At 38.3% G+C, this 13,967-nt stretch overlaps 1 protein-coding gene across 7 annotated transcripts; it reads left to right on the plus strand.

Annotated features, from left to right (window-relative positions):
- Nucleotides 1-1,941: 1,941 nt before the first annotated feature.
- On the plus strand, nucleotides 1,942-12,063 carry LOC134227870 (proton-coupled amino acid transporter-like protein CG1139). 7 transcript variants are annotated; one of them, XM_062709557.1, is made up of 9 exons: nucleotides 1,943-2,181; nucleotides 2,265-2,433; nucleotides 2,492-2,687; nucleotides 2,833-2,895; nucleotides 10,343-10,493; nucleotides 10,551-10,672; nucleotides 10,962-11,288; nucleotides 11,343-11,555; nucleotides 11,615-12,063. In XM_062709557.1, exons 3-9 carry the CDS (start codon nucleotides 2,644-2,646, stop codon nucleotides 12,024-12,026), a joined length of 1,332 nt encoding a protein of 443 aa, XP_062565541.1. In that variant the 5' UTR covers nucleotides 1,943-2,181; nucleotides 2,265-2,433; nucleotides 2,492-2,643; the 3' UTR covers nucleotides 12,027-12,063. The 7 variants fall into 7 exon arrangements, with proteins under 7 accessions (XP_062565542.1, XP_062565543.1, XP_062565545.1 ...); XM_062709555.1 differs by having other exon boundaries at nucleotides 1,943-2,149; nucleotides 2,223-2,433; XM_062709556.1 differs by having other exon boundaries at nucleotides 1,943-2,149; nucleotides 2,229-2,433.
- Nucleotides 12,064-13,967: the final 1,904 nt, after the last annotated feature.

Consider the following 13,967-nt stretch of genomic DNA (forward strand, 5'->3'; position numbering starts at 1 on the left):
TTTCCAATAGTCGGTCTAAACTCCTCTTCTTGGCCAACCTGAGCGTTCAAATCTCCTATGATGATTTTGACTTCGTGGCTTGGGCAGCTGTCGTACTCACGATCCAGCTGCGCGTAGAATGCGTCTTTATCATCATCAGTGCTTCCGGAGTGTGGGCTATGGACGTTGATTATGCTGAAGTTGAAGAACCGGCATTTGATCCTCAACCTGCACATTCTTTCATTGATCGGCCACCACCCGATCACGCGCCTTAGCATATCGCCCATCACTATGAAAGCTGTTCCCAGCTCGTGTGTGTTGCCGCAGCTCTGGTAGATGGTATGATTACCTCTAAACGTTCGCACCATTGATCCCTTCCAACAAACCTCCTGCAGCGCTACGATGCCGAATCCACGGTCCTTGAGCACATCGGCGAGTATGCGTGTGCTCCCGATGAAGTTGAGAGATTTGCAGTTCCACGAACCGAGTTTCCAATCGCTAGTCCCATTTCGTCGCAGTGGTCTTCGCCGATGGTTCCGTTATGTACTCTCTTGTTGATTATTCTTTGCGAAAGTTTTTTTTAAAGGGCCTGACACCAAACCCCCTAAATTTCCGGAGGACCATTCCTCCTTATTCCCGGTGGACCATGGTGCACAGTTTCACTTTAGAGTCCCTCGCTGGCACTCGGACGATGATCAGTCGCCCCTAACTTGGAGAACAGAAGCTGTTGTGAGCCGATCCTGACATGGAGAACAGACGCTCAATAAGATTTGCACCTCCGGAGAGGAGCAAACCCCCCCTTCCATGTCAGCATACGACCATAGTTCCCACCGGGGTTGGTTACCCGATCTTCCCTAAGGTTGCTCGTATCCCGGCCAGCACCGCGGGGAGGTAGGGATAGGAGTTGCTGGGTAAGAGGCTAAGGACCGCGAGATGGGGTCTATTTTATTCCTTCAGGTACGCGAAGTACCAATGGTACGCTTTACCCAGCATTTGCCGTGCGCTGCTCTAGGATAAACTTTCCAAAAAGGAACTTTTTACGGTCGTTACGGATTATCCGGAAGGCGTCTGGTGGCCGCATGCGGTTATAGCTGAGTAAGGACTGTGAAATATCTCCAAAATCACCGTCAGCAACGCTTTAGAAAAAAATGCGCTGCTCTAAGATGAACTTCACAAAATGACCATTTGTACTGACATTCCGGAATATCCGAAAGGCCGTCTTGTGGTCACCTGCGGTCCTAGCAGAGTAAGAACTGTGTGTTAACTGTAAGATTACTGTCAGAAATTACTTAGAAAAAATTGCGCTGCTGTAGGATGAACTTCCCAAAATTACCATTTTTACGAACTTCCGGATTTTCCGGAAGGCTGCCTGGTGGCCACCTACGGTCATATATGAGTTAGATTTTACTTTAGGATGAATAGTTCATGAAATAAATAAATAATTCATTAATGGTCACTTTTCCCAGTGCACCTGAGTCATTTATTTAGCTATATTTACCCGAGCCTTCTATCAAATCATTTTTTTTATCTTCTCAAGTGATGGAGAACTAGCTTTTGAAGAATACATGGTGGTTTGGTGCAAATTGGGCAACTGACTAAAAATATATCTCATTTTTACTCAATGTGTTGTACTTTTTACAACAATACGAGTCCCGGAAGGTTAAATAAGTTTAGATAATCCCAAATTCTGTTTAATTTTATTTAATAATTTTTTTTCAATGACTTTCTTGCTAACACTACATTATGGTCGTGTATACGTATAGAAATATAGAACGAACTCGCCGTACCTATAATCAAAATTAATGTTTATTTCAATTTCATGTTCAGGGTTGACGATTCATCACTTAGAAATGGTTGTAAAGATCTGCAGGCAAAGCCCACATCTATACTACAGTCCCCCTAGCAATGTTTACCCACACTTGAAAGCGTGCAAATTTAATTTCAACAAGCTTCCTCGACTTACCTCGAGACACAATGAGCATAGCCAACAAACGGTGCATCATTCGTCGCACGACCATTAGCCATTAGTTGGCGGTTCACGATGATAGTAGCTCGAGCTAGACGCCTATTATAGTAACTTATCTCGTGAGATAATGAGGCATTTTATAACGATATAGCTTCAAGAATTGCCGTCATCGATCGCGGTCTGTCAGTCGCCCGTCGAAAGCAGGTGCGTAGATTTAGGCTTTCGGAAACAAAAGTGTAAGTGCATTTGCCCTAATATGGCTGATGGTATCTTTCAGTTATAGGCTGGGAATTTTTGAAGTGATAATTTCTGCAAGAAGTTTCGTTGCAGAAAGTGTGTGTGAACTAAGTTAAATGACAGCAAGCCTTCGGAAAGCCCCAGGCTAACAACAAAACAAAACCAACCATTGTCGACATTCTCTTCTAACAGCCAGGGATCGAATATATCTTATACTGGATTGAACACTACTGCTATTGCGATATTCTCACGTAATTTAAATATTCACTATTATGATAATAAAGTGCATTAAAGTATTCATATTTTCAGCTTTTTCTCGAGTGATTTTTGTATTCATTCGAAAAGTAGCCAGAGTGATTTATAAACGTGTTATGCACGTTCCAGCATTATACTTTGAGCCGTAGTTCGCTTTCGAATGAGAACTATTGCACATATTTGATTAGTTAACAGGTTCCAGCAGCATGAGTTCCACGAAAGAAAATTTCAATTTTGCGTCGGCAAAAGTGTGAGTATATTTATTGCCATTATTATAAATTCAGTAGAAAACCGAATTATAGCCGCTATCGAAATTGGATTAATTCGGTTTTGCACTGAATTGATAAAAAATTATAACTCTTATTTTTATAATCATTAAATATCATATATTTTAGCGATGGCGAAAATGATGAGGACTACAATCCTTTCGAAAGGCGTCAAATCAGAAAGGCGAACTCGTAAGTAAATGTAAATCTTAAAACTGGTTTGAACTCAGCAAGCCGGTTTATCCTTTATTTTCTCAGTGTCCTGAAAGTAGAACAGATCTCGGGCTTAGTTTCATAGGGGCGTAACTGTATAGATCGATTTCTCTTCGGCGATGTTTGTCGATGGTTTAATGGTTTGGTGTGCTAAAGGATGATTTATATCACACTAGAATCTATGATCACGGTTGTAGCTTTTGAAACAATTAAGTTATTAACAAAATATAAAATCGATTAAGAGAAATCAACCAATACAGCTACGCCCCTATGAAACTAATCGCGAGGGATGCTTTTAAGGGGTTACCGTTTTGATTCAAATTCCGAGCATGACTCATATTCCGAACACTCGCTTCTGGCCACTTAACTTTATTCGCATAATTCTTTCCCAAGGATATTGAACTCGTTTGTAACCTTGATCCTCCGTACTTAAGACCGATGAAAATATTAGTTTAAGGGTACAAAAACGCCAGTGTTCAGAATATGAGTCATGTTCGGGATTTGAGGCAAAACGCTATATCACTGTAGAGCACGAAGAAATGTTTGGGATTTTGGCTTAACAAAAAGATCAATTTTTTTTCTCTTGTCATAAGACGAGTTAATACAATCCCATTGAATTCCACCACTTAATTGTATCTTGACAGATACGTATTTCGACCTCAAATGTAAGGCCGTCTTCAGTGTCTCGTACTTTACTCGGCAGCAGAATAGCTATCCACTTTATTATTGAACGATTATTATGTATATGAATTATTTTAATCTATCAAGGAAGTTAGTTCCAGTTCTACAACCCGTCCCCATGTATTAATTCACCTTATAGACCAGAGAACATTTCCCCGAGGAATAAATTAAATTCATCATGGGAATAGTGTTTCTCAAAAATGAATTTGCGGCAAGATGTCGATTTCTAGGAACTTTTTTCAAATGGGCGTACATGATTCTGACCTTGATTTTTGGAACGGCGACTGTGCTCTTCAATAATACTATTTTGGTGAACTTATGTGCCTAACAGAAAGAATAGATTCCGATCTATCTGGTAGTAACGTTTGTTAAACGAAATGTGCTGAATTGAGAGAATACTAACCGTTTCAAATTTCAAGGTCAAATACAGTTACGCCTATTTGAAAAAAGTTCCTAGATTGTTTAATTCAGTTCACAGTAAGTTTAGTTCTAATCTATCCACTTGTTGGTGGCAATATTTTTCTTGAGAAACAAATTAGCAGCGTTACTAAAATGAAGATATTTTTTTGGTTGAATAGTTATTTTTATTTTGCTATGTTTTTCAGTTATTTATTTGATATAATAATTCAGTTATTCCCCAGGAGTTCCTTAAAAAATCATCCCTGGATTCCACTAGAAATTCAATCAGGAGTTCCTTAAGTTTCCTCTAAGACGTCTCACTGGAATCCCAGAAGAAGTTTATCCTGGAACCGCAGTTTCTCCCAAGGGTTCTTCCTTACAATTCCAAACAGGATTTCACTTGATATTAAATCAAAACCTGTGCGCCGATTGAAATTGTATTGGCGTGCCAGATCATTTTCAGCCAGAACCAGTGGCGGTGGAGTGGCGGCGTCATGCCGCTGGTGATTTGCGGCGACGTGAATCAATTTCGTGCATTTATGTTTCACCGGGATTTCCTTCGGAAGTTTCTCCAAGAATTTCCCTGCAAGTTCCCCCCAGAAAGCTCCGCCAGTTCCCCTCCAGAAGCTCCTTCAGGAATTTATCCGCAAGTTCCTTCAGGAATCCCCCGCAAGTTCCCCAAGGAATTCCTCTGAAAGTTCATTCAGGTCTTCCTCCGCAAGTTCCTATAAGTATTCCTCCAAAAGTTCATCCAGGAATCTCTCCGAAAGATCCTTCAGAAATTTCTCCGTAAGTTCCTCCAGGAATTCCTTTGGAAGTTCCCCGGAAGTTCCTTCAGAAGTTCCTCCGGAAGATCTTCCAGAAGTTCCTCCAAGATTTCCTCCGGAAGGCCCTCCAGAAATTTCTCCGGAAGTTTATCCAAGAATTCAACTAGGACTAGGAATTACTTCAGAAATTTCTCCGTAAATCCTTTCAAAAATCTTTCAAAATTCCATCCTAAATTTTTGCCTTAGAAATTTCCAGGTTTCCTTTCTCAGAATTTTCACCTGAAAATCATTCAGAAATTCTTATGTAAACTCCTCCTGGCATTCGCTCTGAAGTTACTCCAGAAATTCCACCAAGATCTCTTATTAATTACTTTGAGGTCTTCCAAAAAATCCTTATGAATTTCTTCTTAAACTCACGTAAAAGCCCTTGATAGACATCTCCCACTCACGCCCTGGGAATTCCTCCAAAAATTGCTACAACAACTGTCCCGAAAAATTGATCATATTTTTTTTTCGGGAATTCTGAAGGAAATTCCTTGAGAAATCCGCCTGAAAATTCATCTGGCAATTTCTCCAGCTATTCTTTCGAAAATTTCGTTAAAACTCTTTTGGAGCTACCTCTCAAAATTCCCCTTGAAATTTCTCTGGAAATTATTGAAATATTTCTCCCGAAAAAAAAAAACACCCGGAATTCTCAAAACTTCTGCGGGGTACCCTAAAATGTCTACAAAAATCATCTAAAAATCCTTCATGATTTTCCGAGAATTGTATCCAGGAGTAAGCAGCAGTTCTTCTAGAAACTCTCTCAAATTTTCTTTCAGAAACTACTCCATGAATTCTCCCAACAATTTCATCAAGAATTTCCCCGGAACTTATTTCAAGAATTTCGGAATCCTTACAGAAATTTCTCAAGCTATTCTGCATGGAATTCCTTCAAGAACTACTCCGGGAAGTTTCTTTTTTAGGAAGAATTTTCGAATGAATTCTTGTGGGAGTATTCGAAGGAGTTCCCAAAGGATTTCCTGCTGAATTTCCTATTGTAAGTTCTGGAGGAGAAGATTGATTTTTTGGATCTTCTGGAGAAATTTTCAGAGTAATTCCTAGAAAATTATCGGAAACAAATATGGGAGAAATTATAAAATAAGAAGTTTTATTTAAATGAAGTTCATAAGGAATTTTCAGAGGAAAATATTTTTAAATTTCCAAACAAATTACAAATACAGTTATGAAATAATTTCAGACTTTTAGTAGAGTGTTTAGTTGATCACCATCCAATAATTTAGATTAAAAAACTTTATCGACATACATCACCTCAATTCATCGAGCTGTGTTGATCGGTATATGGAAGTCGGCCCTCCGGGCCTGTCATCAAAGTTCGTTTTTAAGTGAACATCTAGCCTTTTCGTTACACCTTAGTGTACGAGAAGCGTAAACACGATTCTAAATACGAGAATATTAAAATAACATTGAATGTTATTCCGTTTTTACATCTTAGATATTTTTCTTGTTGATTTTATGGGGTCGTACACATATTACGTAAGTATTTTTTCTGGGTTTTGTTACCCCACCTTTCCCCATGTAAGATTTTTTATTTATATGGTGCGTAAAAAATGATGGACCCACCTCCCCCCATAAGTACTTACGTAATATGTATACGGCCCCTTATGCTCATCTTAGTGTTAAATACTCATATAATTACGAATCATAATGAAGGTTCCACTAAACCAACGCGATGCGACTGTTGCTATGGGTTGCAGTTTGTTGCTTTGGTAAGGCAGCGTCATTGGAGTCAATAGAGTCGCAACGACGGTGATAGGCAACCTTAAAGCATTTCATCCCCATAAAATCTATAGGGGAAATCCATAAAATGCGTCACGTAAAAATTAGGCAATCTATCAACCACCCCCAATCGTCGTTTTTTGTAGTAACATGCATAATCATGTACGATGTGTAACATATATTTAAAACATTACTCCTGCAAATGTCACGTATTTTATGGATGTTCTAAAGCATTAAAAACAGTACATATTGTGTAAAAAAAAGCCTCAAATGTACAAAGACGATGATTTAGCTCAATGCTACATGTAGGCACCATTTCAAGAAAAATCTGGGTCCTGTTGGTCCCTTGTGTACTATATCAAATACAAATATGCTTAGAGTACAGAGCCTTCTATCGAAATTTTGACTTCCGGATGGTTTTATGAACATTCTGCTATTCCTAAATAAACAAAAAGGCAAAAAAAAAAATTTTTTGTTCGGATTTTTTTTTGCTTCGATAGTACGTACGCTTCGATAGTACGTACACTAAAATTACGCAGGTGTACGTACTATCGAGGTATGCCTGTATATACAAACTGAATAAATATATCAAATTTGTTTCGAAGCCTCGGTCGAAACATTATATGCGGCTGTTTCATTGGCTAACTTTTCATTTTACTTCTCCTAAATTCATGCGCCATTGATTGAAGAAAAAAATAACTATGCCGAAGCATAATTTTGAAATTGGTATGTAAACAAATTCTCGAATCTGCAAAAGAAAAACAATATGGCGAGTTGTCGATAAACAACAGGGTCGATGAAGAACGTTCATAACATTGATCTTAAAAGATGTTGAAATTACGTTAAACTGATATCATTGTGGTATATATTCTGACGAAACAAATGTCAAAAAATGAACATGTTATGACATTGTTCGTAAAATCTTCCTGTAGACATGTTTTATGTTGTGAGAATGTAAAACGAAACATCTCAAAAAACCAAACAAATGTCAAAAATTGACATGTTATCAGCAAGTTGTGAGAATGTAGTACGAAACTTCTTCTCTGAACAAATTACTGTTTGTTTTGCAAAAACCTTATCATAGCTTTCCTTGAATATCACATGTTTTGTATTTCATTTTCCCGACCTTTATTCAACATCATTATTAGATCTTCGTTAATAATGATGTTTTCGGTGTTACTTGGGCTACTATATAGCATCATCAACAAGCACTGCCCACACGAAGAGAGACCCGACGACGAGAAAGAAACTTTTAATGCATAACTGGAGCAGACATACGATGGATGCCCACTGCGGGACGTCAAATCGTCATCGATCACATGAACTCTCAGAGGAAGGGAGGACATGTATAGACCGGTCATCGGACCGGATAGTATGCATACCGCATCGAACGACAACGGCCAACGATGCATAATCTTTGCAGCGTCCCGCGGAATGGTAGTCCGAAGCACTTTCTTTCCTCGCAAGAATATCCACAAGGGCACATGGAAATCACCTAATCAAGAAACGGAAAACCAAATCGACCACGTTCTAATCGACGGTAAATTCTTCTCCGACATCACGAACGTACGCACTTGTGAATATTGAAGCCAACTACTACTTCGTTGCAGTATGTCTGCGCTCAAAACTCCCGACCGTGTACAGCACGCGTCGGAGTCGTTCACCGCTGCTAAACATTGGGCGGCTACAAGACGGTAGACTAGCCCAAGACTACGTGCAGCAACAGGAAGTGGCACTCCCAACGGAAGAACAGCTAGGCGCAGCTTCTCTTGAAGATGGCTGGAGAGATATTCGATCCGCCATTGGAAGCACCGCAATCGCTGCACTAGACACGGTGCTCCCGGATCAGAGAAACGACTGGCATGACGGCGAATGTGAGCAGTTAGTTGAGGAGAAGAATGCAGCATGAGCGAGATAGCTGCACACCGCACGAGTGCGAATGAGGCACGATATAAACGGTCGCGTAACCGACAACTCGATTTTTCGGAGGAAAATGTGCCAGCAGGAAGATCGAGACCGCGAAGAGACGGAGCAACTGCACTGCGCTAATAACGCACGAAAGTTCTATGAGAAGTTTAACCGTTCACGTGAGGGCCACGTGCCAAAGCTCGATGTGTGTAAGGACATAAACGGGAACCTTCTGGCGGTAGCACTACGAAAAGCACATGAATGGCAATGTGGCAGACAACGATGGCGGTATGGAAATGATCCTAGGAGCACGCGCGTAGGACATACGACTTCCGGATCTGAATCTCCATGAAAACCAGGAGGAGATCGGCCGGCTGAAAAACAACAACGCCCCTGGAGCTGACCAACTTCCAGGAGAGCTGTTTAAACACGGTTATGAGGCACTGGCTAGAGCGCTGCACTGGGTAATTACCAAGGTTTGGGAGGATGAGGTTCTGCCGCAGGAGTGGATGGAAGGTGTCGTGTGTACCATCCACAAAAAAGGCGATAAGCTGGATTGTAGCAACTACTGCGCAATCACATTGCTGAACGCCGCCTACAAGATACGCTCCCAAATTTTATGCCGTCGACTAGCACCAATTGCAGGAGAGTTCGTGGGGCAGTACCAGGCGGGATTTATGGGTGAACGCTCTACCACAGATCAGGTGTTCGCCGTACGTCAGGTATTGCAAAAATGCCGCGAATGCAACGAAAATAGATTTCCAGATAAACTGATAAGGTTGATCAAGGCGACAATGGATCGGGTGATGTGCGTAGTTCGAGCTTCAGGGGCATTCTCGAGTCCCTTCGAAACGCGCAAAGGGCTACGGCAAGGTGATGGTCTTTCGTGTCTGCTATTCAACATCGCTTTGGAGAGAGTAATACGAAGGGCAGGGATTGACACGAGTGGTACGATTTTCACGAAATCCGCCCAGTTATTTATTATGTCACGTAACTGTGAGAGGATGGAGGAAGCCTACATCAGACTGGAAAGCGAAGCTAAACGGATTGGACTAGTCATCAACACGTCGAAGACGAAGTACATGATAGGAAGAGGCTCAAGAGAGGACAACGTAAGCCACCCACCACGAGTTTGTATTGGTGGTGAGGAAACCGAGGTGGCTGAAGAATTCGTGTACTTGGGCTCACTGGTGACCGCCGATAACGATAACGAAGACGTATCATGGCAGGAAATCGTACGTACTTTGGACTCTGCAAAGCGTTCCGATCGAACAGAGTTCGCCGCCGTCCCAAACTGACTATCTAAAAAACGCTTATTAGACCGGTAGCTCTCGACAACGATCCGACGGGAACAAGAAGGCGAGGTGCACAGCGGGCAACGTGCATCGATCAGGTGGAGTACGATTTGCGGACCCTCCGCAGACTGCGTGGTTGGCGACGTGCAGCCATGGGTCGAGCTGAATGGAGAAGACTTTTATGTATTGCACAGGCTACTCCGGCCTTAGTCTGGTAATAATAAGTTTCTTTTATGCCAACATCATTTTACTGGTCGTCGTCGGATATACTTCCGGTCGCAATCGAATTAAGGCACAATCTGCCGTTAACGCAGTCCTCCGTTGGGCCACTTCGGTAGGGTTATCTATGACAGCTATAGCAAATGCGTTCATGGGCACGTTTGTCGAGGAGATACCAATTGTCCGGTCCGAGCATACCATGCCCAACCGTTACATTTTAAAACTGTTTGGTGTATCCGTTGACTGGTGTCTAACCTTGTTGCCCCACTTCTGCGAGGTAAAACTTAACTTTGAACCGAACATTATCCAATCTGTACAGGGCCAACAATAGGGCGTCGTTTTGTCGATTTTTAATGCACTAATTAAATTTTGATTTAGATCCATCGGCACCCTCATCCACTTGGTGAAAGGCTCGCTCGGAACAGGCATACTGGCAATGCCTTTCGCTTTCAAAACCGGTGGCCTTGTTTTCGGTATTCTCGGTACCGTCCTGGTGGCACTCATCTATGTTCATTGTATTCATTTATTGGTAAGCTATTTTTTTAAATCACGGGATATCAATAACAATCATGTTGTCTCTCCGCAGGTCGGAACATCGCAGAAAGCATGCAAACGTAGCAGAATACCCGTGCTAGGGTTTGCCGAAACAGCCGAAAATGTGTTTGCTAATGGACCCTTCGGAATTCGTAAATTTGCCAGCATTGCCAAGTAATGGTTTGTTTCTACTTCTAAGGCTAGTAACTCGTAAGCAACATTCTGTTACAGTGGAGTATCAGCGTGGAAACTGATATTGCTTCACTGGCTCAATTTACGCGCTGATACTCTCTTCGGAAGCTTGGTAGAATAAAGGCCGTACGATTTATGTCAATATCGTCTACGTTTTGATGATAAAATTGGCATTTCCATATCATTGTAAGATTTTTTTAACCTGGAATTAAACTATCTGCCAATCGCCTCAAACCCTCAATATATTCAAATGAGTTCTTTTCATTTGCAGAGCATACATAGACTACATACTGCTCTTGATCAGTTACTTTTCCGTTTGCGTGTACCTCGTGTTCATCTCGACAACGCTTCAAGATGTGATCAATTACGAACTGCAAATCGACTGGAGCACTCGGATATACATCCTACTGACGACATGCGCAGTAGCTCTGATAACTCAAGTACGTGAACTCAAATACCTGGTACCGTTTTCCCTGATCGCTAACTCGTCCATCATAGTGGTCTTCATCATCACGCTATTCTACATCTTCAAGAAACCGGTAACGCTATCGAATCTGCACTTCTGGCCAGAGCTGGAAAATTTGCCGTCGTTTTTTGGGTATGATTGACGCATGTGAGAAATTCCCAGGCGTAATCGGTTTTCCATCCACAGGACAGTAGTTTACGCAATTGAGGGAATCGGCATAGTACTTCCGGTGGAGAACAAAATGAAGCAACCGCAGCATTTTTTGCAAACGTTCGGAGTTGCCAACTTTGCCATTGGTTTCATCACTGTAATGTACAACATAGTGGGATTCTTCGGCTACGCTACATACGGCGAAGATACCAAAGGCTCAGTTACGTTGAATCTACCAACTGATGAGCTGTAAGATCCGAAACATTTAGTTTAGTTCAAGTCCCAATTTTAAACCAGTTTATTTACAGTTTGGCGAAATCAACACAAATTTTAGCGGCGTTCGCCATTCTTCTCACGCTAGGTCTGTACTACTACGTCCCGATGGAAATTCTGTGGAAAAAGATCGGCCATAAAATACCGGAACGTAGACACAACGTTGCCCAGATAGGCATTCGCCTAGCGATTGTGGTTGCAATGATGGGTCTTGCCTTGACCGTACCGAAGCTGGAGCCGTTTATCGGTTTCGTGGGATCGATAGGATCGGCAACGTTGGCATTGTTGATCCCCACCACGCTGGACACCGTGTATCGATGGCCGTCGGGATTCGGTTGGATGAAGTGGCGATTGGTGAAGAATGTTGTTCTGTGGGCATTCGGTCTGTTCATACTCGTCGTGGGAACTTACTTTAGTTTGATGGATATTATTGCCCTTTACGAATAAAGCTCAACACTTTTATATTATTTAAGTAATCATAAAGTTCTAATTATTATTATAATTATTATCATGTCATTAAAACGGCGTGCAAAACGTCCTTCCCATTTCGCATTATCGATAGCTGCTAGGTATACTATGTAGCCTTGGAAGGCCCCGGGAATCGTTTTTCACAGAGCGGTTCATTTTGCCATTTTGCGTGCCTGCTTTTCTAATATCTACCAGAGAAAACATGTTTTTCATATGATGATCATTTTTCCAAAAATAGGAAAGGAAAAAATAGAAAGGATTTCATTTCTGTGATTTTTAACATTAAAAGATAACACAGAAAGATGTGAAGGAATAAGAAATTAGTAAACAAAAAAATTTAAAAAATAAAACTGGAAGAGGACAGCATATGATCGGCTGTACGAACTGTAGACGTATGACTATGAAGATAAGTTAAAAAAATGAAGAAATAATAAAAAAAGATATGAAGAGATGCAAAAATGAAGAAATAAAAAAATGAATAAATGAGGAAATGAAGAAATGAAGAAATGAAAAATAAAGAAATGATGAAATGGAAGTATAAAAAACGATAAATTAACGGAAAAACAAAGAAATGGGAAATAAAAAAATGAATAAATGAATAAATGAATAAATGAATAAATGAATAAATGAATAAATGAATAAATGAATAAATGAGTAAATGAATAAATGAATAAATGAATAAATGAATAAATGAATAAATGAATAAATGAATAAATGAATAAATGAATAAATGAATAAATGAATAAATGAATAAATGAATAAATGAATAAATGAATAAATGAATAAATGAATAAATGAATAAATGAATAAAAGAATAAATGAATAAATGAATAAATGAATAAATGAATAAATGAATAAATGAATAAATGAATAAATGAATAAATGAATAAATGAATAAATGAATAAATGAATAAATGAATAAATGAATAAATGAATAAATGAATAAATGAATAAATGAATAAATGAATAAATGAATAAATGAATAAATGAATAAATGAATAAATGAATAAATGAATAAATGAATAAATGAATAAATAAATAAATGAATAAATGAATAAATGAATAAATGAATAAATGAAAAAAATAATAGATGAATAAAATGAATAAATGAATAAATGAATAAATGAATAAATGAATAAATGAATAAATGAATAAATGAATAAATGAATAAATGAATAAATGAATAAATGAATAAATGAATAAATGAATAAATGAATAAATGAATAAATGAATAAATGAATAAATGAATAAATGAATAAATGAATAAATGAATAAATGAATAAATGAATAAATGAATAAATGAATAAATGAATAAATGAATAAATGAATAAATGAATAAATGAATAAATGAATAAATGAATAAATGAATAAATGAATAAATGAATAAATGAATAAATGAATAAATGAATAAATGAATAAATGAATAAATGAATAAATGAATAAATGAATAAATGAATAAATGAATAAATGAATAAATGAATAAATGAATAAATGAATAAATGAATAAATGAATAAATGAATAAATGAATAAATGAATAAATGAATAAATGAATAAATGAATAAATGAATAAATGAATAAATGAGTAAATGAATAAATGAATAAATGAATAAATGAATAAATGAATAAATGAATAAATGAATAAATGAATAAATGAATAAATGAATAAATGAATAAATGAATAAATGAATAAATGAATAAATGAATAAATGAATAAATGAATGAATGAATAAATGAATAAATGAAAAAATGAGAAAATGAATAAATGAATAAATGAATAAATGAATAAATGAATAAATGAATAAATGAATAAATGAATAAATGAATAAATGAATAAATGAATAAATGAATAAATGAATAAATGAATAAATGAATAAATGAATAAATGAATAAATGAATAAATGAATGAATGAATAAATGAA

The sequence above is a fragment of the Armigeres subalbatus genome, chromosome 3, assembly GCF_024139115.2.
Source record: "Armigeres subalbatus isolate Guangzhou_Male chromosome 3, GZ_Asu_2, whole genome shotgun sequence".
Classification (NCBI taxonomy): domain Eukaryota; kingdom Metazoa; phylum Arthropoda; class Insecta; order Diptera; family Culicidae; genus Armigeres; species Armigeres subalbatus.